The sequence below is a fragment of the Filicampus tigris genome, chromosome 11, assembly GCF_054856515.1.
Source record: "Filicampus tigris isolate MCC_2025a chromosome 11, RoL_Ftig_1.0, whole genome shotgun sequence".
In the NCBI taxonomy this organism is placed as follows: domain Eukaryota; kingdom Metazoa; phylum Chordata; class Actinopteri; order Syngnathiformes; family Syngnathidae; genus Filicampus; species Filicampus tigris.
In genome coordinates, this window is record NC_141227.1 from 19,893,434 (window position 1) to 19,915,829 (window position 22,396).

Genomic DNA, 22,396 nt, shown 5'->3' on the forward strand with positions numbered 1-22,396 from the left:
GAAGACGAGTAAATACGTCAATGGCTTTGAATGAGTTAACTAAAAAAAAAAGTAGGCAAGTTCAAGAACCAATGGAAAAAAATTAATAACCTGAACTAGATATTTAATGACGAAGTCCGGACCGACCTGATGGGTAACGGGATGGCAGGTGGTGGTTTGGGCACGGTGGGGATGGGGATGGGCAGCGGTGCTCTTCCGGGGATGTGAAGGCCCAACGCGGAGGCGCCGTGACCCAGGCGAGCGCTTCGGCCCAGCGGGTCGGCGGGAAGCGGCTTCTGGGGAGGACTGGGCTTGTCAAAGTCCTGCGGACGACCGAGAAGTTACAAGTTTGCCGTTTTATGGTGAGTCCGAACAATTCCGCGTCGCGCACACAATGACCAAAACGAAAATTCATTGCAATTAAGTCCATCTGTCAAGTATGTGGCGTTCACATTTGGGAGCAATCGGACAAACGCAGACCAAGTTCGCTTGACCCTGAAGTGGCTGCTTTGAACCAAAATGGCTGACTTGATGTGTCTTTTCATAGGTCTATTCATGATAATAAGACAGGCAACCAATTTGCCACCAGATAGCACAAACAGTGAATAGGTGAGTTTTTCAGCTAATAATGGACAATTAGAAAAAAAAAAAAAATCTTAAGAGTTTTTGTATTTGCCTAATATTGGGGGTTACTGTATTTAACTACAAATCGACATGGCTCTGGCAACAGCTCAGTCTTTTTTTTTTTAATCACCACGGATAATAACTTGGTAACAACATAAAAAACAATCTTAACGTGTCTTTCATTCTATTTGAAAGCGTGTACTAGTGGAAAAGCAATATGCAAATGAGCACCCACAAAGCCCCTGAAAGTTTGGAGCGGTGGTGTTGGTGGTCTTAAATCAGGGTGAAAGCTGGCGCCCGGGCCCGGGCGACGTGATCAAGACGTACGAGCTGTGTCGAAAACGTGACAAATAGTGCAGCCTTTTGGACACAATGGGCGAATGTTGGCGAGGAGGTGACACTTCCCAGAGGGCTGCTCTTCACTCACCTGCGTGGCGGATGAAAAGCCACAAAGCAAGCGGCAGAATGGAGTCTGCGACGCAGAGGTGTCAAAAAAAAAAAAAAAAAAGTGTCTTCAACAAGAAAACGTGAATGAAGAATTCTCATCGTGATGTGATTTAGCAGCCAGGAACAAGAGAGACCGTGTTGACGACGCGGGTCCCCGGAGAGCGGAGTGCTGATCGAGACTCTTTAAGAAACTTTAAAAACTGTGGCTCTAGATTTAATAAATGAATACTTTCACATGATAGTCTTCTTATTGGAGCTCTTAACTTAAAGCGGAAGTCAACGCAAACATATTTTTTTCAAGAATATGTTTTATGAAAGCCCACTTGTTGAAACAGGGCATTCTGATAAATATTGCGTTTGTGCAATAAGTGTCAATCCACTCGTTTTTAGCCATCTCCGGGGGCGGCCATTTTGTCTTCTGTCGACTGAAAATGACATCACAACTACTCACGACGAGCAATCACGGCTCAGGTTCAGAGAAATAGGTCAGCTGTGATTGGTCGTTGTGAGCAGTTGTGATGTCATTTTCAGTCGACAGAAGACAAAATGGCCGCCCCCCAGAGATGGCTAAAAACAAGTGCATTTTGCTACTTAACTTATGCTTTAAAGTATGTTCGCTGTAAAAGTAGACAGAATAAGTGCGTGTCATGGCGCATGATCAGGAATCAGGACCACCTCTGCCTCAATTTGAACCAGGAAAAATCCTGCCGTGATTGTATCATACTGCGTACCAGAAGGAGAAGCACAATGTCCATTGAATTGAAGCCAAAAATGTGGCAAAAAAAAAACAGGTTTACATTTTTTCATTGTATTTATTGATTTCGTGAGTGTCTGTTTTTAAGAACGACAATATCACCGAGGGCCTTTTTTGTATTAAAAACACCAAAATGTGTTGCTGTTTCTGGGAGGCTGAAAGAGATTAATGGCATTTCTTTTCATTTCAATGGGGAATGTCCATTTGAGACATGGAGAGATCTAAAGTCCGGAAAATAAAGTAGGCAGAACTTTTTCTCTCTCGTTTCAGTGTTGATGCAATACGTTGCTATAACGCTGACAGAATGTGCTGCAAAGGCAATGACTGTTCTGCACAAAGACGTGATTGGCCTTCAAAGAAGCCTTTCCCAATCACAAATATTAGCAGTGACAGAGGCGGCGTCACGTCTCACAATAAGCGGCTAAACACATTTCCCTTCGAGGGTTGCCCCTCGGCTCGCCCCCGCTGCCCTTTTGATTGAATCTCTTATACGATGTGTGACACGTCGTCCCTCCGCTTGATTAGAACGTGACCAATCTGCTACCGCCGCCTTGTTTTGACACGGCGGCCCTTTTCGGGAGGCAGACAGCCACCTTTAGACGGCTTAAATGCGCATTTAATCCACGCGCCTCGATGCGGCGCATCTTGGGAACTCCTCGCGTCCCACCGCTGCGTTTTACAATTTTTACCGGCATTCGAACGGCGACTCTAGCTCTCCTTTCCCACACGCGGGGGCATTAGCTGCATGCTAAGCAACAATAGCCGACTGCCCTGTTGAAAAATAGCACATGGATATTGTTGTCGACATACCTGGCCCAGTCGGTAGGATGCGGGCTGGCGGGGCAGGCTGAGGAAAGGCGTGACGGCGGGCGGCGACAGAGCATTGGCACGATGGTCGGCAGGCGGCAGCCGGAGTCGGGTGGGCAGGGGAGGCAGCGCGGGCTGGCCCACGCTGAGCGACACGGGCATGGGCTGGCTGATGTGCAGCGGCTGGTAGAGCGGCAGGCGGCGCAGGCTGTGCGAGTGGAACTTGTGCGGCGGGAGCAGAGGCTCGGCACTCAGCAGGGACGGCTAGGCGGAAGGGGAAAAAAAAAAAAAACGTCCGTTTTGTGATGGACGCGCCATATTTTGAAACGAGAGATACTTGTTTTTTTGTGTTTGGGATGGAAATTGCTGTAAATCGAAAGCACAGATGATTAATCGCCGCTGAGCACAGACTGCAGGCAGCCAAAGTCCTTCACATCCGACATCTCCCAACTCACTACAGGTGTTCCCCAGGGCTCCGTCCCAGGGCCCCTGATCTTCGTCGGCCTCATTTCCCATGAATTCAATATTCACTTTAATTCCTTTGCGAATGACACCAAGCTTTACTTATCCTGCAAACCAAACATTTCATTTCCACCCTTACCTCTTGACTCGTTTCATGTTTCAGTTTTATTTTCTATTCTATTTTTCTATTTGAAAAGTCACATTTTGAAACTAGAGATCCTGATTCCTTTGTATTGTGGAATTGAAATTGCTATAAATCTAAAGCACAGATGAATAATTGTTGGTTCTCCAAGCAGAAGCAGAAACCAGACTGCAGGCACCTGAAGTCCCTTACATCCGACAGCTCTCCAGTCACTACAGGCATTCCTCAGAGCTCTCTCCTGGGGCCCCTGCTCTTTATTATCAACACTCCCGCACCCTCTTTTCCGAAAATTCAGTATTCGCTTGAATTGCTTCGCGGAGGACGTCAAGCTCTACCTATCCTGGAAACCAAACATCTCATTTCCACCCTCCCCCCTCACCTCATGCTTGCCTTCAAAAGTTAAATGATCGACGATGACATCATGAAGTGGAGTACATACAAAATCCACTTGTGTGAACGAGTGCGTGTCATCAAAGTTTACAACATTAGAGGTGACGTTAAAAAAAAACCCCGTTTAGCTCCAGCATGCACCACTGAACCGCGCTCACACACGCACGCACACGCACACATCCCAGAACCGTCCGTAACAAATTCTGCACGTCATTATCAAAAACGTATTTTCATTGTCTGCCGCCAACATTCGTCACCTCTGCTGGCTCGCCGCGAAAGACGCTTGTAGAACCTCGTCTTAACGGAATGTGTCTCTGTCAACGTCATTAATATTTCTTTTTAGGGGAGGCTGAATGGACGACACGCCTCCTCGTCAGCTTGTCAACAAAAGGCCCATTCCCAAATGGATCTGATAAGAAAGACTCACCTTGTAAATGCTGGCTCCCAGTCCACAGGGTTTGGGAGGAGGTTTGCGTTGCGGTAATGGTCTGCACGGGAACTGCGTCCTGGCTGGGCTGGTGGGCCTCTTGGCCTCGATGGATCTGGAAAAGGTTATGAAAAGGTTATAAGCATCACCGACATATTGGTGTGAGTGCACCTCTATTATGGGAAATACAACATTTTTATGTTAAAAGCAACAGTAGGTAATAATTGTGTCATTCTTTTTTTTTTTTTTTTTTTTGCCTCACTGTTACAATTGTGAATGAGATTATTTCAGTCTTGAAAGAAATATTGTCAGTGTGTTTTAATCATAAAGTATAATTAATTCAAATGTTTATTGCAGTTAGCACATGTAACATTTTGTAAAAAAAAAAATACTTAATTGTCTTATGTGAACAAATTGTAAAATCAAATATTTCAAATACATTTTAAAATTATTCATAAAATTATAGGTAATCAACGTTATGAGTGAAAAGTCTTGTGCTGTATTCGTAAAATTGTACAAAAAAAATAATTCAATTGTGTGTACACAACTGCGAAATTTTTAATTAACAACAATTTTGCATTACTAACGTAACACTACCAATCACCATTTTTAGCAAATGCGTTGGTATTTCATTTGGGATTTGGCAAGAGTAAGTTAAAAATGACTTACGGCAATCGTGTCATCCGGCTAATCATTTATGTAATAGAATGAAACCAGATATGAGAATAGACGAATGCTTGTGTATTATTTAGCGGTGTGCATCACCCCAGTAAAATATTTGTTACGCGTCGCGACATATTTGTGAAAGTGAAACGATTTGATTTGAGTTAGATTTGATGCACTCTTTTATAAATCAAAACGTATTCGTTTTTTGCTACATGCCTAGTATTATTATTATCATTACAGATGTGACAATATAAACGAGTTCTATGTTCGTTCTACTTCTATATACTTTGCTGCAACAAAGCGCCGACTGTGGAGTCCGGTACCACGAGAGCGAAACTATCTGTGATGTGTTTTTGTGAGCTCACCTGAGCTTCTCCAAAGTGCTCTTCCTGTGGGTGAAGAGCAGTCGCAGCAGCGTCTTCCTCTTGAGGAAGACGAGGCCGCTGGCCAGCAGCAGGCCGCTGGCGGCCACCAGGACGGCCACGGTGACCAGCACGCTGTCGGCTGAAGCCGCACACCACAAGACGCACGTTAATGCACACGCGTCCACACGGCCACCGGAGAACACGCGCAGAGAGTGTTAAAAGCGAGCCGTCGTTTCACAATGAGTCATATTCTTTGGAAAGACGGCGCGGGGTGATTTACTGCCGAGGCCAATTGGGAGTTGTGTTATTCCAAGACGTTTCGGAGTGCAACGGCGAGGGGCGCGATGTAAAACATAACAGCTGTGGCTTAGCGATGAAATCATTGCGCGGGGCTACCTGCCAGTCTCGTCGGCCCGCTGTCGATGCTTCCGCCGAAGCCGCCGCCCTCGCAGAACGGGGGTGCCCGGTGTGCTTCGCAGTGGCAGTTCTTCTTGTTGTTGCACACCTGCAACAGTGGATATACAGTCAAAGTAATACATTTGATACTTTTATCCCATGTGCTTTAAACTCATCACGTACAGGGGGGCTTGTATAAAAAAAATAAAGAAATAAAATAAATAAATAAACATCATGACAAAGTTTGTCAGAGCAAAATGGATTTTAAACTCTCCATCTCAGTGTTTGAATTTGCTGTGTTAACAGTTGGTGTTTCGGGCATCATAGTTTTAAGTCTTTTCGAAAAAAAACGCTCTTTAGTTTTAGTCCAATTTTTGTCATTTGTTTATATGATAGTTTTGATCCAATTTTAGTCAACAAAAACTCAAAAAGGTTTTAGACTAAAGTCTTCTCTCAAATACACATTTTCTTGTGTTAAAGGTTCAACATTTGACAAAATACCACCATGTTAATAAAATTGAATAACTTCAACAAGCCAAAACAAAAATATCTTTTAGCTATATTAACCACATGACAGGTCTAAAACGCGACATTTCCCTCCATTTTTCACACACACACAAACTTCTGAATTGGCCTTAGCGCAACAACGCTAACGTTAGCGTGAAGCCTTCTTGTTAGCGTTCTCTTGACATGGGCTGGAGGAGGAGGCGTGCTTCGATTGGCTTTGGAGAAACATTCCCCTCCGTCATGACAACAAGCTGTCGCTCATCAAGCCTCCCTTGTTGTGCCTCTTAACCTCGCTAACATCCAGCATCCATCCAGTGTGCAGCTGCGCAACTCCCCCTCAGTCACCTCCCTGCCACTCCTCCCAATATCACAATGACGGCTCACTCGGGAATCCTCTCGGGTCTATGGGAAGCCCCCTCTCGGTTACAAGGGCTGGACTCCTATTTGCACGCTTTTTTTTTGTTTTTTCTTACAGACATGTGTTCACTCAGCTTCTTTTTTTTTAATTTATTTTTTTACATTGTTGTGAAAGGCACAAAGTGATCCGCCTTAGCACTTTTTGGCAGGTTACCAACTGCATTTTATGAAAGGGTGTTGTCGGGAAGAATAGCCAGCGAGACTGCTCCAACAAAATAGCAGCGCTAGCAATACTAAGCTCGCATTAGATTAGCAGGTGTTAGCCAGGGATGCTACATTCCGAGCATGGGTTGTTAGCAATGGAGTTTTATTATATTATTAAATGTAATCAATTGGACGTACACATTCAAACAAGCAAAAGGAGGACGTGCAGTCAACATGCTTTTAATTTGCCAAGTTTACTGCAGTGATTAAACGGACAACTTGCTCAAGAGTCAATTAGAGTGTAAGACAGGCTGCGGCCCCATTAAATATTGAGTTGGCCGCTACTTTGCACTCACCCCACGTCCGTTGCACTTTCCCGAGCACTCGTGCACGCCGAAGACGCTGACGTTCTGGCACTGGCGATTCAGACACACCTACCAAAAGGAGGAACGCAAATTGAAGCGGTTAGGTTCAATAACTACAGTGAACCACTGCTACATGCACATTTATCATTCACAGCGAAAGCGTTTGTAGTCGCTGTTGCGTGTGTTAAAGCAGCAGCTGTTGCCGCCTTGGCCACGTGGGGGGCAGTGTAAGACGGACATGATAGCTCACCCTCCCGTCCCCGCACTTGGTGCCAGCCAGAACCAGACCCGGATCGGGCATGTCGTCCCCAAGGTAAACGTGCGTCCCTCGACACAGGATGCGACCGCCCTCTTGGAGCGGGATGTTGGTTTCAATGGAGACGGCGTTGGTGCCGATCACTGGCCGGTTGGCGCCGCCCTGGCACTGGATTTTACCACACTTGGCATCCCTGGACATAACAACAACAAAAAAACACATACAATAAAAATCGAAAAAATGTAACTGTATGGAAACACACAACGGCCTGTTAGTCACAGAATAAAAAAATTCAAAGAGAACATGCAAACTCCACACAGGGAGGACGGCGCCGGGATCGAACCCACGACCTCTGAAATGTGAGGCGGACTTGCTACACAGTTGTAACAATGGAGAAAAAAGTGAGTCATACCTGGGAACTATTATTGCTGAACATCATAATTATATGTTGATAAAATAATGAAAAAATAAGGGCATTAAAGTGTTATAAAAAGCAGACAAAAACTAAATAAACGGTAAAACATCATTATAATTTATTGTTCAATACGATTACATTTATTTTGCTAGTTTTTGCTGTATTTCATATTTAATTATTTCTATTTGGTATAATATTTAAACTTTTTTTTTTTTTTTTTAAATGGAAAATGACATTGAGTGATATTAACTCATTCACCGCCATTGATGAATTTGTCTTTTCACAGTCCGACCGTTCAATCCCAGGAACTTATTTATATATATTTTTTTTTTTAAATTTTCAAACATTAGTGTAAGAGAGGGTCTGAAAATGCCTGCCAGTGAACGAGTTAAAAGGGCTTAAAATAAAATGCACCATTATTACTACATCAAAGTGATAAATGCTTAGGTACACATTCTTAATACATTCTTAAAATACAATTTTGACACTCATTAAGGCAATTAGGAGAAGTTGATTAGAGAATTCATTCAAGAATAAAAGCATGAAATGATGCATGAAAACTCAATGAGCTGTCTGAATCATTGATGCTTTTGTTGGAAGAAGGCCTATTGCCTACATAATGACAACTGCTAATGACGCCAATTGAGCTAATTGTTAACAGTTTCCTCCTAACCATTAAAAACAGCGTTTCAAATAACAGCGACAATACGGAGCAAAGAAGGTCCCTAACTAAGCTCCACAGATCAGAGACACTGCATGCTTGGGAGTATCTATAGTGGTATTTATTTTTAGAAACACAAACTTCCCGTATTATTATTTTTTTCCCCCCCAATTAACTTCCTCTATGAATAACTTGTGCACGAGGTTTGCCCTAAAGCCTCCGTTGCCTCACCTTGCATCGCATTTGGCAAAGGAGCCTTTGGAATCCTTCCCGCAGTTCCCGTAAGGATCCCCCGCCGAGTTGACTCGCTCAAAGCAGATCCCCGGCGCTGGCTTGGCTCCTGCGCACAAGACGGCACGGGTTCAAACGTAGCCGGCACAAAGGAGGCCGTTCAAGGGCCGACAAAGCGGAAAAGAAAAACCAAAGTGACCTGGACCCCAGAGGGTGATGCACTGCTGCTCGTGGGTTTGGCAGATGCCGTTGTAGCAGTAGCCCTCCACGGCGTGGCAGGCGTGGCCGTCGTGGAGATAAACGTTGGCCGGGCAGTGGGGGGCGGCGCCCGTGCAGAATTCGGGAAGGTCGCACGAGTTGCCGGACTCGCGGCACATGGTGCCGGCCGGTTTGAGCTGGAAAAAAAAAAAAAAAAAAAATCCACAAAAATCAAACGAGAGCTTTGGATGTGAGACTTGGGATGGCTTCGGGTTTACATTAGCGTTAGTTTGCGTTGTGTTTGAACATGTATTTTATACATTCAGGTAGTTTGAATTTGTTTTTAGAGCTGGTTTGTTTTTTCGAAAATGCTTCGTTTTAGTATTAGTTTGAGTTTTTTTTTTTTTTTTTAATATATGGAGTATTTGTTGAGTGCAAGTCAAACAGGTCACCAAGTATCATGTAATAAAGTAAACAAAGTCTCAATGATTGTTTGACCTTCCTTCTTCTATGCAGGCTGTACAGCAAAACTGAAATAAATATATTTAAAATCATAAATTATTTTTGGGGGGTTGTTTTCATTAACTTGAATAACTTTGGTGCATGGCAAATGTCTTAGACTGGTGTTTATTTACATTAGAAAATTGCCTGTAAATGCCACATGATGGCAGCAAAGCACTACTTTTGGATAAATTAATCTCCTCAACTCACTTCAACATAGTTCCTTGGCACCAAGATGTCAAAAGATGGCGACCGAGCACTGCTTTTGTCTAAATGAAGCCCCTCAACTCACTTCAACATAGTTCCTTGACACGAAGATGCCACAAGATGGAGACAAGGCAACATTTTTATGGTTTTGGCATAAAAACAGCAAATGGGTGAGTGAATAGTCACCCTCACTATACATCGCCAGCATAAATAGAGGAAAAAAGATACACTATTTGTCATAAAAAAACGAAAGAAATTCTGACCTATTAAGTGAAATTGGATTTCAAGTTTTTTACTTGAATTTGGTGAGTGGAAATTTCCATTCTGAGCCCAAACCCGCAAACGATAAAAATCTGTGTGTGTGCAGCCGGCTTTCGACAGCAGCATTTGTCAAAGTCAAGCTAGTGAGTGGAAGCGTTCGATGTCACCTGGCAGCCGTCGCAGCACTGTCCGTGGGCGCACACGGCGTCTCCCTTCAACGTGCACGTTGTGGCGTTGCAGCACGGGTTCAAACATTCCTTTGGGGAAGAAGCGGGAAGACACGTTAAAAGAAACTGCATTCAAGAGACAATATTCAGCAGTCCACCCCCAAAAATCCGGCTGTTCTAGTAGGCTTTTCCTGAAGCCTGAAGGTTTTGTGATACCACCGACACGTATTTGCAACGGAAAAAGCATTTAAATGCCGTCATTGTCATGTTTTTTCTTTAAATGACAAAAAGTGGCTTTTGAACTGGCCTGTGTTGACTTTTCATATCCACTGTCAGGAACAAGCTCGTTTGCGTCAATGCTGTTCCGTCAAAATATGACTTTAGGCGGAACTGGTTGGGATCGCCGTCTTAAGCGGCACGTGGACCTGATCTCCATTCTGGAGGACCGCCTCCCGTCACATCAAGAGAAAAGCTGGCATTGTCTCGGGATCGGATCTTACAGAACTACATCAGGGTCTCATATGTTTCGTATTTGGGACTCGCGGAGCCCTGGTGGGGTTGGAAGAAGATCCAAATTGAAAGTGCAGACCTCTGGAGATCTTCACATGTGATGTGACATAAACTGACTTGGCCCATGGTGGACGGGACTTTTTGAGGCAAAAGAATCTCCACGGTGACAAGAGCAGCCCCCCGCCCTCCAAGGAGAACCCGAGAGGCGAGCAAAAGACCCCGGGGCGATTTTTATCTTTTATTAGATGCCAAAACACATCAGCTTTATTTCTCGGAGTAAGTCACGCATTGCACCATCACGCGAAAGAATTTAACTCGGTTTAGTGGTCTCGGTGCGGATGTTTGGTGGGTCTCGGAGGTAACGGAGAGAAGCGTTGGCGTCTGACAGCTAAAAGGAGACGGACTGTTTATCTCTCGGCCCTGACAGAAGCCTTTTTGTTTACAGAGGACACAAAAGGCGGCTTTCATCTCCTCGTATGAGTGCGCCTGCACATCAAACAGGCAGCGACATTATGCACAAATGACACCGCAACCTGAAGGTCGACAATTTTTCACACAGGAAATACAGCGGTACTTTGAATTTAAATGCACTTGTATAAAAAACAATTTAATACGCTGTGTACCATCTCAAAAACTCCCCGAGTGCCACCAAAATGACTAACATTAAAATACAGTAACACAGTAGGTCTAAATGTTCCTCAAAAAGAGGCAGATTTTATTCCTACAAAAAAAATATTTAATATTAATAGTCAAAGCCACTCTTACATCATGCACAATTTGAACATAAACACTGCAGGAAATAAGAAAAAAAAAGTTGTACTTAATTGTACTTAAATAAATATTTAAAAACAAAATGATTAAACGAATTGTATTGTACTTTAAAATTGTACGTAAATAAAAGTATGGTACTGGTTTACAAAACAGTTTAAGCCACTGTAATATTATGCAGAGTTGGAACAGTTTAATTAAGTAATTATTTCGCATACCACTAGAGGGAGCCTACCACTAGTGATACCACACCGAGAATCACGGCTGTACGTGAACAAATGCGAAGAAGTCAAACATATTCAAAGAATGCAAAAGTATAAATCCAAGCTTTGTGTTATCGGTGTCAGAGCAAGAAATTCTTAGATTTAGTCAGGTAATTTAATTTTTTTCAATTAAAGAAAGTGTGATTGCTGTGATCTCGTAAAATTGTAATGTACAATTTTAAATAAAAAAAAAATCATTTGACACATTTAAATACACTTTTATTCCATAAAAAATAATCAAAATGAGTTTGAAAATATTCTATATCTGGACAAACCACAAGACGAGTTACTGTCTAGTCATCATATGCTAATTTCTGAATGCTTTGATTACTGTGAACAAGCACTGAACGTCATCGGAGGTGTTTCGAATATTCCGACTACCTTATGCGAGCAAAGCAAGAATCGCAAGGGCATTTCTGGACACTCCATTTCTTGAGTGAATAATGCATGAATGCTAATGACCAGCAGCCGTGTGTCTTCGGAGGTGCGGATCGAAATTAGAATTGTTCAGCCTTGAGGGAGGTCCGGGCTCTAAGGGGGGGGGCCGGACCATTCGTGTCAAAAAAAAAAAAAAAAAAAAAAAAAACCGCAGCAATGATCAATCATCCACTGAAGCTTTTGTCATACAGCATGTCCATGAGTCGGCGTCCTGAGAGACGAGCAGCGTGTATAAGTCTATGTGTGCTCGTGTGTATGAAGGATACACACATTAGCGCATGCTCGTGTGTTGGCGACAAAAGCAGAGCAAAGTTTATTTCAGGCTGGACCCGATCAAACTTTCTCTTTTTTGTCACACCACCGGAGAGCGACTTGATGAATGGGCCTGTGACCGGGAAATGACACCAGCGCGATAGCCTGTCGCACCAGTGACTGAGCACCAGGCGGCGGGGCTCGCGCAAGGTGCCATTACTTGGAAACGACAACTTGCGTCGCTATAGCTGTGCTTTGAGATGTTTGTTTGTTTGTTTTTTTAAATACATTTACAATAAGTCACAATAAGCGTGTCGAGGTGAGGGGAAAATGCAAAGTTGACATTACCAAAAGTTTGATGATACATGACACCTATGCTAATTTGTGTTAGCCGATTTATGGTGTCTCACATTGTAAGATATCATGAAGCTAATTGACTTAAAGGAGGTTAGACAAAATTATATGGCTCGTCCTCGTACAGCTACCGTTATCTTAGGTATTTAAGTTGAATTACACAGCGGTAAAACCGACTATAATTGTTTGACAGTTAACTTGTTTTGCTGTGAGGTTTATAATAAAATCATTGCTAATTTCCTTTAGCCTGTACATTGCGTTTCGCATTATGTGTTAGCAAAAGCCTGACGGACTTTTGTTAGACAAACTACATATATATTTATATAAAGCGCTCAAATATGCAATGTCAAATTCTCTTCTATTATGGTCTGTATGTACAAGTTGCTGCTTTGTGTGTTTTATTTATTTTTTTAAAGTTCATAATTACTGTAACACGTCTATGCTAATTGCCAGTATCATATGAGAGCAAGACGCTAACAGACTTTTGTTAGTTGAAATTATACGGCTCGATTAAACATTTTTTGTTTGTTTTTACACTTGCTGGTTGTGTGTGTTGCCGTGCCATGCGTGTTTGAAGGTTTGCAATTATTTCCGTTGGCCTATCGACGACATTTCACGTTTCATGTTAGCATGAAGCTAGCAGATTTTATTGACATGAATTGAAATAGTTTGGTTGGCCAATTTGGTGTTCAAACATACGGTGTTTGATCGTTTTGCTGCAAACGCGAGCGAGAAAAAGTAATAGTTGTCCGATTTTCTCAGGAAATGATATTGTAACTGACATTGTCTTAGTAGATGGAGACGCCCCTCGTCCTTACCTCGGGCTCCCCGCAGTCACACTCTTCCCCTTCCTCCACGTAGCCGTTGCCGCACTTCTGGCCCCCGTAGAGCACCTTGACCTCAGGCATGTTGTACAGACACATGCCCACGCCTTTCTCCAGGCTGGCTGCGAGGTCCTTCTTGCTGCACGTACTGAACACCGTGGGGAACGGGTACCTAGCAGGAGGAGAGTTGACTCAAGGTTGATGACAGTCGGGGAAAGCGCGAGACTGATGATGCGGAATTCGGTATGCTGGTGCAATTTCTTTGCGCTGTCGTTCAATCGAGCAGACTTTCAGTGGACGTGAATTCAAAACAGTCCATTACTTTCACAGTGAGCAATCTTGTTGTGCTTCGTTTTTATTTATTATTATCTACACTACATAGTGAATCCCATCTGATTATAAAAATGTGCACAATAATAACTTATCCGTGCATGTGGAATACAAAAGTAAAAAAAAACAAATCCCATCAACATTCAGAATATTTTTTAATATTTGATTCAAATCACATTTTTAGCTATTGCGAATTGTGGATGTGTAGATTTTTGCGCCCCCCCCTCCCACCCCCCCCCCAACCATGGGCCAGATGGTGAACTCTCTGAATCGATATTGAATTGGCATGAGGAATATTGCGACACATTGATTCATTAATATTTTCACAGATCCCTCCTGTTGTCTCTTTTTCCACGCTGGGCATGTCATGTTTAATATAAAAATATTGCCTTGGTATCGTCTAGTGGGATCTTGGTGCCAAGCAACTATGTTGAACTAAGGGAAGGAGTTTCATTTTGTCAGGCCGCAGCCTTATCTAATAGAAAAAAAAGTGTGACATGTCTAGGCAATTACAAAGCAACTTTCTGTGGATGTTATGTTCCTTTGTGTGTTCAGATACGTGCACAGTGTTTAAAATCTCTTTTTTTTTTTTTTTTTAAAGTACAGCAAAGGGCAACCCGCCGTTGTTCAAGAAATAGACCCCTCCAAAAAATGTATCCCAAGATGTGCTCCATTTGGCGTGGCTCCACATCGAACGTGTTTGTTATGACAGCTGAGGCCACCGGCTAGAGTAAATGAGCCAAGCGAGAAAGTGTCGACTTCCTTGGATAATATTGGCTTGAAGCCCCGCAGCCGTCTCCAGGTGTATAGTTTGCCCGAGCGGAACTAATTTGGCTGAGCACAACAATTAGACGCCTTTTAATTAGCCGGCCCCTTTTTCAGTCGCAGTGAAAACAAAAGCACGGCTGAAGATAATATCTCCCGCCTTAGGAAGGGTTGGCGGGCTAAGGTTTCGCTGCGCCATCCTGCTCTCATTCTGCTTTATTGATCAAGATGTGAGGATTGCGTCGAAATGCTCATCAAGTGAAAAGAAGAATGTTAATCAACCAACACTTTGGGATTTTTCAGTGAGTGGATTTTGTTTAGGTCTCAACTTGACTAGGCGGATTTAGTCTGTGAAACATTATCAGAGAAAATCATTCAAAGTCCGCTTTGAAAGCAGCAAATTGTGTTATTACGATTGAGTCAGCTAATAATCGACATTGACATAAAATGGAGCCAACGGGCGGTAATTGTACCTCCTGCCATGTAGAGGAAAAGTATCTAAATGGACGTTGGGAAAAATAATCACATGTGAAATCGCGATTGATCTACTGAGGAAGACAGCAAACAGGAAGCACTTCCTCGACTCCGCCGCCTCAAATTCAGTTTCTGAGAAACTGACTTTCTTCCCTTCCCCTTTTTGCTCACATCGTGAGTCACCCTTCACATCGCATTGATTAACATGGCTCATTTATATTCCGTGTGGCGCTTTGCATTGAGCGAATATTGTTGGCATGGTGAGGGCGGGATTTGACAGTGATCCACAGCACACTTTTCTAAGAGGACTGGGACTTATCAAGGTAAGATTTCCTGCAGTTGGGCGGACACACGGTTTAATAGGTTAGATGGGTTGTGGACACAAGTGAGGCATCACATCATCTCTCACTGGGCACAGTGGCTGGGAATCTTCATCGATCAAATATAAATCCATGATCAAATCCAGATCCATGAGAGGAAGATTAACCCTTCAATTAAATCAATCCATTAGTCTTGATTCACAAAAGTCTTGTCTTGGTCTCGGATTTTGGATTTTCCGCCAAGACTGGTCAAGGCCGGCGCTAATCTGCTATTCGTCAACCTCAGTTATGTGATATCAAAGAGAAGCCCTTTGTAAAACAATAAATAGCTTCAGTTCATGTGTAGTGATTGAGGGACTTTGTCTTTTCTTGGTGAGTTCTGGCCTTGGGCATGTCTTGGTCTTGGACAGTGTGAACTTGAGATCACTGTCCCATTTGCACTTGCACTTACTTGCTGTATGGGCAGCTAGTATCCAGAAAAAAAAACAAAAACAAAAAACAGTCATTTGTAGGGATGTTACGATTAATCGAAAATCGATTTGAAATCCATTCGCCCCGATTAATCGAGTTGATTAAATGTATCTAGAAAATGACGTCTTGGAACGCTCTTTCATTCCAGATGCATAGCACATTTTGAATGTGTAGATCAAATTATGCTTTTACGCCAAACATCATTGCGTATTGCGTTTGTGGATGGCTGCAGAACCACACTCGTGCACAGAGACAAGCATGGTAGCAATTTTTTTTAAAATCGAATCGAAAATCGGGAACTGAAAATCGAAAATCGAATTGGGGCTTGAGTGAATCGTTACATCCATAGTAATATGGGTTACTAGTAAATTGAGGTACCATATAACTGTTCAGCATATTTTGGATTGATTTTAGCTTAATAAACTCCAAGTGGCTCCTGCACCTGTAGATTGTTTTGTATACAACCCTCCTTGGACAAAATTTTGGTCTCCACTGCTTCAGAAAGTCCAAAACAAGTCGCTTATACACTCCAATCCCACCAAAAGTTCTGTAAAGTTCTACACCTCGCTGATAAATGCACAAATAGATGAGGACGTGAGGTAAATGTTTAAAGTGAGCCACAATAAAAGCGCCCTGTCACTTGATTGACAGCGTCAGGCTTCAGACGGGTGAGAGTGAAAGTGTTTTTTTCTGGGTGACGGTGCTGCGGAGTGACAAATATTTAGTCCCGGCTAACAAGAGGAGACATGTCTGACCTTTTAGCAAATGTTAGGCTACGACACCATTGGGAGGTTTTGGTGATTAAAAGAAAGGACACGTTGCGCAAACACCGGGATGTCTTGGGGGAATTATATCCATCATCTTGCTTAATCTCACTGTGACCCAATTTGACAGCTTTTTGCACAGTTCCACACAACTAATGCAGCTCTTGTAGGCGAGTAAATGTCTGCACCTGTCATGGTGTCTACGAATTCCATCATCAAGGCCTGTCACGAAGGTACGCTCATTTGTTTCGTTTCTCTCTACGTCACCACAAACTGAAGCGGGGTACACATGTACCGATTTTTAACCTCTTTGTCCAAATGTAAAATTAATTTTAAATATTGAAGACCTCACATATGACCGGGAATTAAAGTTTGTGAGGCGGGGGGTACTCCAGCTAACCAATATAGAACACCATACGTGGAAAGGTGTCGGTTGTAGTACCAAGTCTGGCCTGTGAGGGGCAGGTTGCTACTACAAGGGCATCCAGACTGCCAGAAAAAACTAAGAAGAAATAGAAGACCAACTAGAACGAACTATAATAACAGTGAATATGTCCTTTGTTTTCGCTATAATTACAGCTTCATTTCTTTGTCAATTAATTTTATACATGAGCTTTTGGGATTTGTTTTAAATTCATTTCAGTATTACTATATGGCCATACGTTTTTAATCTTGCACTCCAAAAACACTCCATATATAAAAAACTAAAACTAAAACTTAAAAAGCTAAACTAAAATGATGCATTTTCAAAAAGATCAAAACGAACAAACCCGCTCTAAAAAGTAATTACAACTAAGTGAATTCAAAGAAAGTCCAAATGAAATAAAAACGAACTATAGTAAAAAATCCCAAACTATTATAAGCCTGGTGTACGCCGCTTGATTAGCCATCGCAAGCATTGCTATCGTAAATGTTGAACAGGTTTAACATCTACGATTGTCAGCCCTGACCTTTTGCCGAGCAGATTGTGGGAGGGGAAAAAAAAAAAAAAAAATCACTTTTAACACCCTTCACACCACAACCAAATCGTCAAGATAATCTACCAGAGACATCCAATAATCGTGAAAACATACTCAAATTTGGTCCGATTATCAGAGTGTGTATACGCCGCTTAAGAGATAAATACAAGCCTCCCTTCCTCGTTTGACTCGTTGGCGCTGTGTGCCGAGGCGTAAAAGAATCTCTGCGGATCCTGCGTGGCGCCGTCACCCTGATTTCAGCCGGCAGTGCCACCGATAATCACATCATTTGGATGCAAGACCATCCTCTTCCCCGTGAGCAAGTTTAAAGTGAGAGAACTCCACAAAAAAGAAAGAAAAGAAGAAAAAAGAGAAAAAAACCTGAAACACCACCCTGGCAAAAAAACAAAAGCAAAGTGGGATCAAAAGTAGACTGCGACATTTATAGTATGACCTCATCGTCGTAGATAAACTCTTTGGGAAATCAAATTTAGAGAGCTATGTTTTCTTTGAATAATTCATCAGCGCTGTGACTCATGCTGCCGTGTTTAGATGATATCGTCATTTCCCCCGAATGCCCGTCATGACTCCGCTTGTCCTGATGATGAAGTAGACATACGTCAGAAACATCACTACTACTTTATTGTCTGCCGGCTCAAAGAGGTACTTTGGGTTCATCTGTGGCAATTAATGTTCACGGTCGGGTAAATTATGTATTTTGCGGCATTTTTAAGTCATGTGCCCACAAGGCAAATAGTAAATACTTTCTCTCACATCGTCTGCTGGCTGAATTAAGAGTGCAGGAGTTGTGTTTGATGGCTTGGGTTTGATTTTCGGTCAACTCCGAGGTTGAACTCAACTGCGTACACAGTAAATAAAAGAAAATGGAAATCATCTGTTAGCCATCATAATACTGCTGTAAAATGCCCTATTTAATAACTGTAATAAAAAAAACATATATTTGATATATTTGATATCATCTGAAATTCTCCACTCCGAACAGCAACGGCTCTATGAACGGCTAATTCATAGCAAAGCAGTCTAAAACCAAATGTGATGAAACCCAAAGCAATTTTTACCATAGGAGATCATGTAAATCCAAAGAATTTGTTCCAGAAACACTGAAATGTTAACAAATATATCTAATAGAGAATAACTATAGCTTTACAAACAAAAACAACGTGAAATAAATATAAATGACTAATGAAGTGGATAAACATTTATCACTTTTCCCTTTAGTGAAGATTCTGGACTTTATGTCCTAAAGTGTTGAAAAACGTTTAAGAAACGGCAAGATGTGTTCCACAATGCAAGCTTTCATTAAAAAGTCAAAACTTCTGGTTTTTATTTTGACAAGTTGGGGAAACATCAGCCCTTCAAAATAAAAGTATCGGAATAGAATAAGAGTTGGACCACACTTTCAGTTGATAATTTGGCAGTCACACAAACCATTTTGTGCTTTTGTTTTAGTGAGTCGTGACCCCAAGAAAGTGTGGTGACATGTTTTGTTATACTGCAAGCTTTTATTTCGAAAGGTCTGACTTTTGAATACACACAATTTGCACAATGTTTGAATGAATGCGCATCAATCGCGGGAACAGAATAGCCGCCGAATGAAAACCAGGATGGTATTTGAATGGAAAAAAAAAAAATCTTGACGAAAACCACAAAACTAAGGCCTAGCAAAAGGGGTTGCACTGTATTATAACGGGTTGCCGCAATACAATTCAAAGACCAAGCGGACTGGTTGGAGTCTGGCTCATTTTGGCGGCGTGGGGGAATGCCGCCCGGGCAAAAATTCCAACGCGGGAGTCCAAAAAAAAAAAAAAATCTGTTGCTGTTCTCTGGACTGCCTTATCAGCTTTGCTGTTTACTAACATGAGAGTCCATCGCTCGCGGCTGCATTGTTATCTCAACGACCCAGGCGACGTGGGCGGAATACTGGAGCAGCTGCTTCAGTCTCGGGCCACAGGGTGTGTGTGCGCGTGTGTGTGTGTGTGTGGGGCTGCTTTGCGATAAGAGCGATTACAGTATGTCGTGAATCCGCGGCATCATTTACAAATGAAAATGAGCTAGTCTGACTCCATACATCTTGTTAAATGAGATAGATTAGGCATTTTTTTTCAAGAAATACAGCACAGATTATGAGGGATTTTTTTTCTTGTCAAGCTAAGTGATCCAACGCTCATTCCACTTTTTTTTTTTTTAACTGAGCCAATAGCAAGTCTGGCTTTTGTTACCATGACAGCCAATGCGAGCCCGAGGGCACTTTGATGTCAGTTTCAGTCGACAGAGGGGGCGGTGCCGGGAAAAATATCATTCCCCTGATATGGAAAACGAGTGCAATAATCTGCTTAATTCTTATTCCGCAAAGGCAAAAGTCAGAATTTTTGATTTGAGTTCTACTTTAACTCGTGGTCTATGTAGTACTTTTATACTGTGTGTATGTGGCGCTTGCCCCTGCCACCCCCCCCACAATCTCCCACCCCACACACTGCTTCGACAACTTCACCAAGCAGTCACCCAAGTACAGTTCATCAGAAGCATCTTCCACTAATACGTGCATCAGACAAAACTCAACGCAGCTTTGCTTACCTTGCATGAAGCCACTGGCTAATTTAACCCTATTCCCAGCAAATCATTCAAAAACAACAGGATTCTTTGATGAAAAATGGGATCTCTTTAAATCAATGCAAAATGTAAAATTTGTACGGGCAGCATTGTAAATTAGCGGTTAGCATGTCTGGGGTTCTGCGGTTAAATCTTAGTTCTGGACTTTCTGGGTTTTGCATGCTCTCCCCATTCCCCAAAACTTTCATGCGGGGTAAACCGGAAGGGAAAAAGGATGACGTCTCACCCCGTCGAAGGCGTCATGATGCAGCCGCCGCGGTCCACCGTCATCCTGCATCCGCAGCCGCGCTCGGGCGTGTCGTGATTCATGCCGAAATTGTGGCCCAGCTCGTGAGCCAACGTCACGGCTGCGCCTAGCGGGTTCTCGGAGTGATCCTACCAAATGGACGCAAAAAATAACATACAATAAAATGAGGAGGTACTTTTAAAATGACATTTACACAGATGAGGGTGTGGCTGTGTTCCAAATGAACCAATCACATTCAAGCTGAATGTGAACTCAGCAGAACTCCCAATAAAGTTCGGATGTTCTGGTCAGCTTTTCCTGACATTTTTGTAGTCCATTTTAGGGGCCCTTCCAGTGAAACATCCTCAGCATTCACATTCAAGTTGACAGTTCCTTTTCAGTCTGTTTTTGTGCTTTACCCCGTCTAATGTAAAAGTTTTGCTTTGGGGGCCATCTTGTGGCATCCATAGGCAGTTAGAAAACTAGTTTAGAAGGAGAGAGGACAAGGGGTCAATTATTTACAGATTTTTGCTTTTACCTTACTATTCTTTACCTAAACTTACTAGAATAGTACATTTATTTTGTGGATTTTTGCAGTTGAATCCCAATCAACTCATTCACTGCCATTGACGAATTGACTTGCCTTTCCACAGTATAGCCATTCAATCCCAAGAATTTCTTTATATTTTTTTTCAAATTTTTTCAAACGTTAGTGTAAAAGAGGGTCTGAAAACGTCTGAGCTAAACGCCGCCTAGAATGAAATATGGCGGTGATACAATACAAGTTCAACCTTGGCCAAGGTGTGTATTCAACTCAGTGACATTCTGGTTGACTTTGAAATAAACCTTGAGCGTGTAAACACCATTCTGTAATCTCAATGCGCAAAAATTGAGCCGATAAATGTGTTTTTGGCGGTTCAGGAGTTGTTTAGCCTCTCTCGTGACTAGCCACTGATGCCTTGGTTAGCCTTTTAATCTTCACGGCAGCCATCTGCCACGAGTAAAGTAACGGGCACGAAAAACATCTGGAGAAGGCTCTGCCCGAAGATGACACATCTATTAACGGGAGGGCAGGTCCACCTGGGCCGGTGCCTGATGGCACCGAGCAGATAACCACTTTGCGGATCTGGCACCAACGCCGCTCAAGCGGACAGCCGGGACGGCGCCGGCAGCTCATTTTTACACGAGGCTTACGAAGAAAATACGTCGTGATCGGAACGAGGTCCGACATCGGCCATTTATCATAAAAATGTAAATGCGCTTTTTTTTTTTTTTGGGTGCGGAAAAAAAACACCTCGGCACAAATTGAACGACCGGGCGAGTGGCAAGGTCGTTACGCCGGCCGGCCAGCGGGTCTTTTTTACAAAATAATATCATTTCATACAGCGCGGTGTCAGGATGCGCACGAACGTCCTTGCGGTGAAGAGTCAACACCTCTTTGGATGGATGCAACGCGACACGGAGGGAGAGGAGGCGGTAAAGCGTCACGGCTCACCATGACGATGCCTCCGGACTGCTCGGCCGTGCACATGCTCATGATGGGCGCCATGCCGATGGTGGTGCCCTGGAAGTAGACCCCGCTGCGAAAGGACACAAGGATTAAGTGGTCAGTTATTTCCAAAGGGAGAGAACAGCTCGGAGGAGGGGCTTGAAATGTTGCATTTTGCAAAAAAGCTTTTCTGGATGTGCGGGAATGCTCCCAATGGTTTAGTGGTGCCTTGAGATGTGACTTGAATTGGTTCAGTGAGCACCCTCGTAGTAGGGCTGAATGATTTTGAAAAATAATCCAATTGCAATTTTGCGATCACGATTTAAGATTATTTTAAGATCATTTTTTTTCAAGATCATCTTCCCACGTATTTTTCATCATAAATTAATCTGCATTAGACACAAATGTTCTGGTCAGGTTATGAACCACCAATGAAACATAAATTAACATGAAAGACAGATTGTTCATTTATTTTGGTGAGGATTTGGATTTGATGAATTGTTTAGCCCTCTTCCCAACTTCTGTGCCCTGCCACTTTAGTCGTCCGTGAGAGATCATTAGGTCTGCCACGCAAGATTATCCAATGACCAATCACAACATTCCAACTAGCATTACTCTCAAGTTGGTCTTTTGGTGACTCAAGAGAACTAGAAATGAAAATGAAAAAAGCCAGCAGGTTCTAGAACATTCTCTATTTGGACCCCAGTACTGTGGAATGTCCTACCCACAAAAATGACAACACCTAACTCTTAAGAAGTGTTTAAATCGC

At 42.8% G+C, this 22,396-nt stretch overlaps 1 protein-coding gene across 1 annotated transcript in view; it reads right to left on the reverse strand.

The window, feature by feature from the left end:
* The window catches only part of adam12b (ADAM metallopeptidase domain 12b), a 63,060-nt gene that overhangs the window by 1,060 nt on the left and 39,604 nt on the right, over positions 1–22,396 (reverse strand). Inside the window, exons 10-22 of the mRNA XM_086044364.1 lie at positions 21,634–21,718; positions 20,139–20,287; positions 13,193–13,370; positions 9,790–9,879; positions 8,655–8,850; positions 8,456–8,564; positions 7,143–7,341; positions 6,884–6,961; positions 5,460–5,568; positions 5,064–5,202; positions 4,033–4,147; positions 2,615–2,875; positions 127–302 (exon numbers count right to left, since the gene is read on the reverse strand). Coding sequence (XP_085900490.1) covers positions 127–302; positions 2,615–2,875; positions 4,033–4,147; positions 5,064–5,202; positions 5,460–5,568; positions 6,884–6,961; positions 7,143–7,341; positions 8,456–8,564; positions 8,655–8,850; positions 9,790–9,879; positions 13,193–13,370; positions 20,139–20,287; positions 21,634–21,718 — 1,884 coding nt within the window. The remainder of the gene's footprint in view (positions 1–126; positions 303–2,614; positions 2,876–4,032; positions 4,148–5,063; positions 5,203–5,459; positions 5,569–6,883; positions 6,962–7,142; positions 7,342–8,455; positions 8,565–8,654; positions 8,851–9,789; positions 9,880–13,192; positions 13,371–20,138; positions 20,288–21,633; positions 21,719–22,396) is intronic.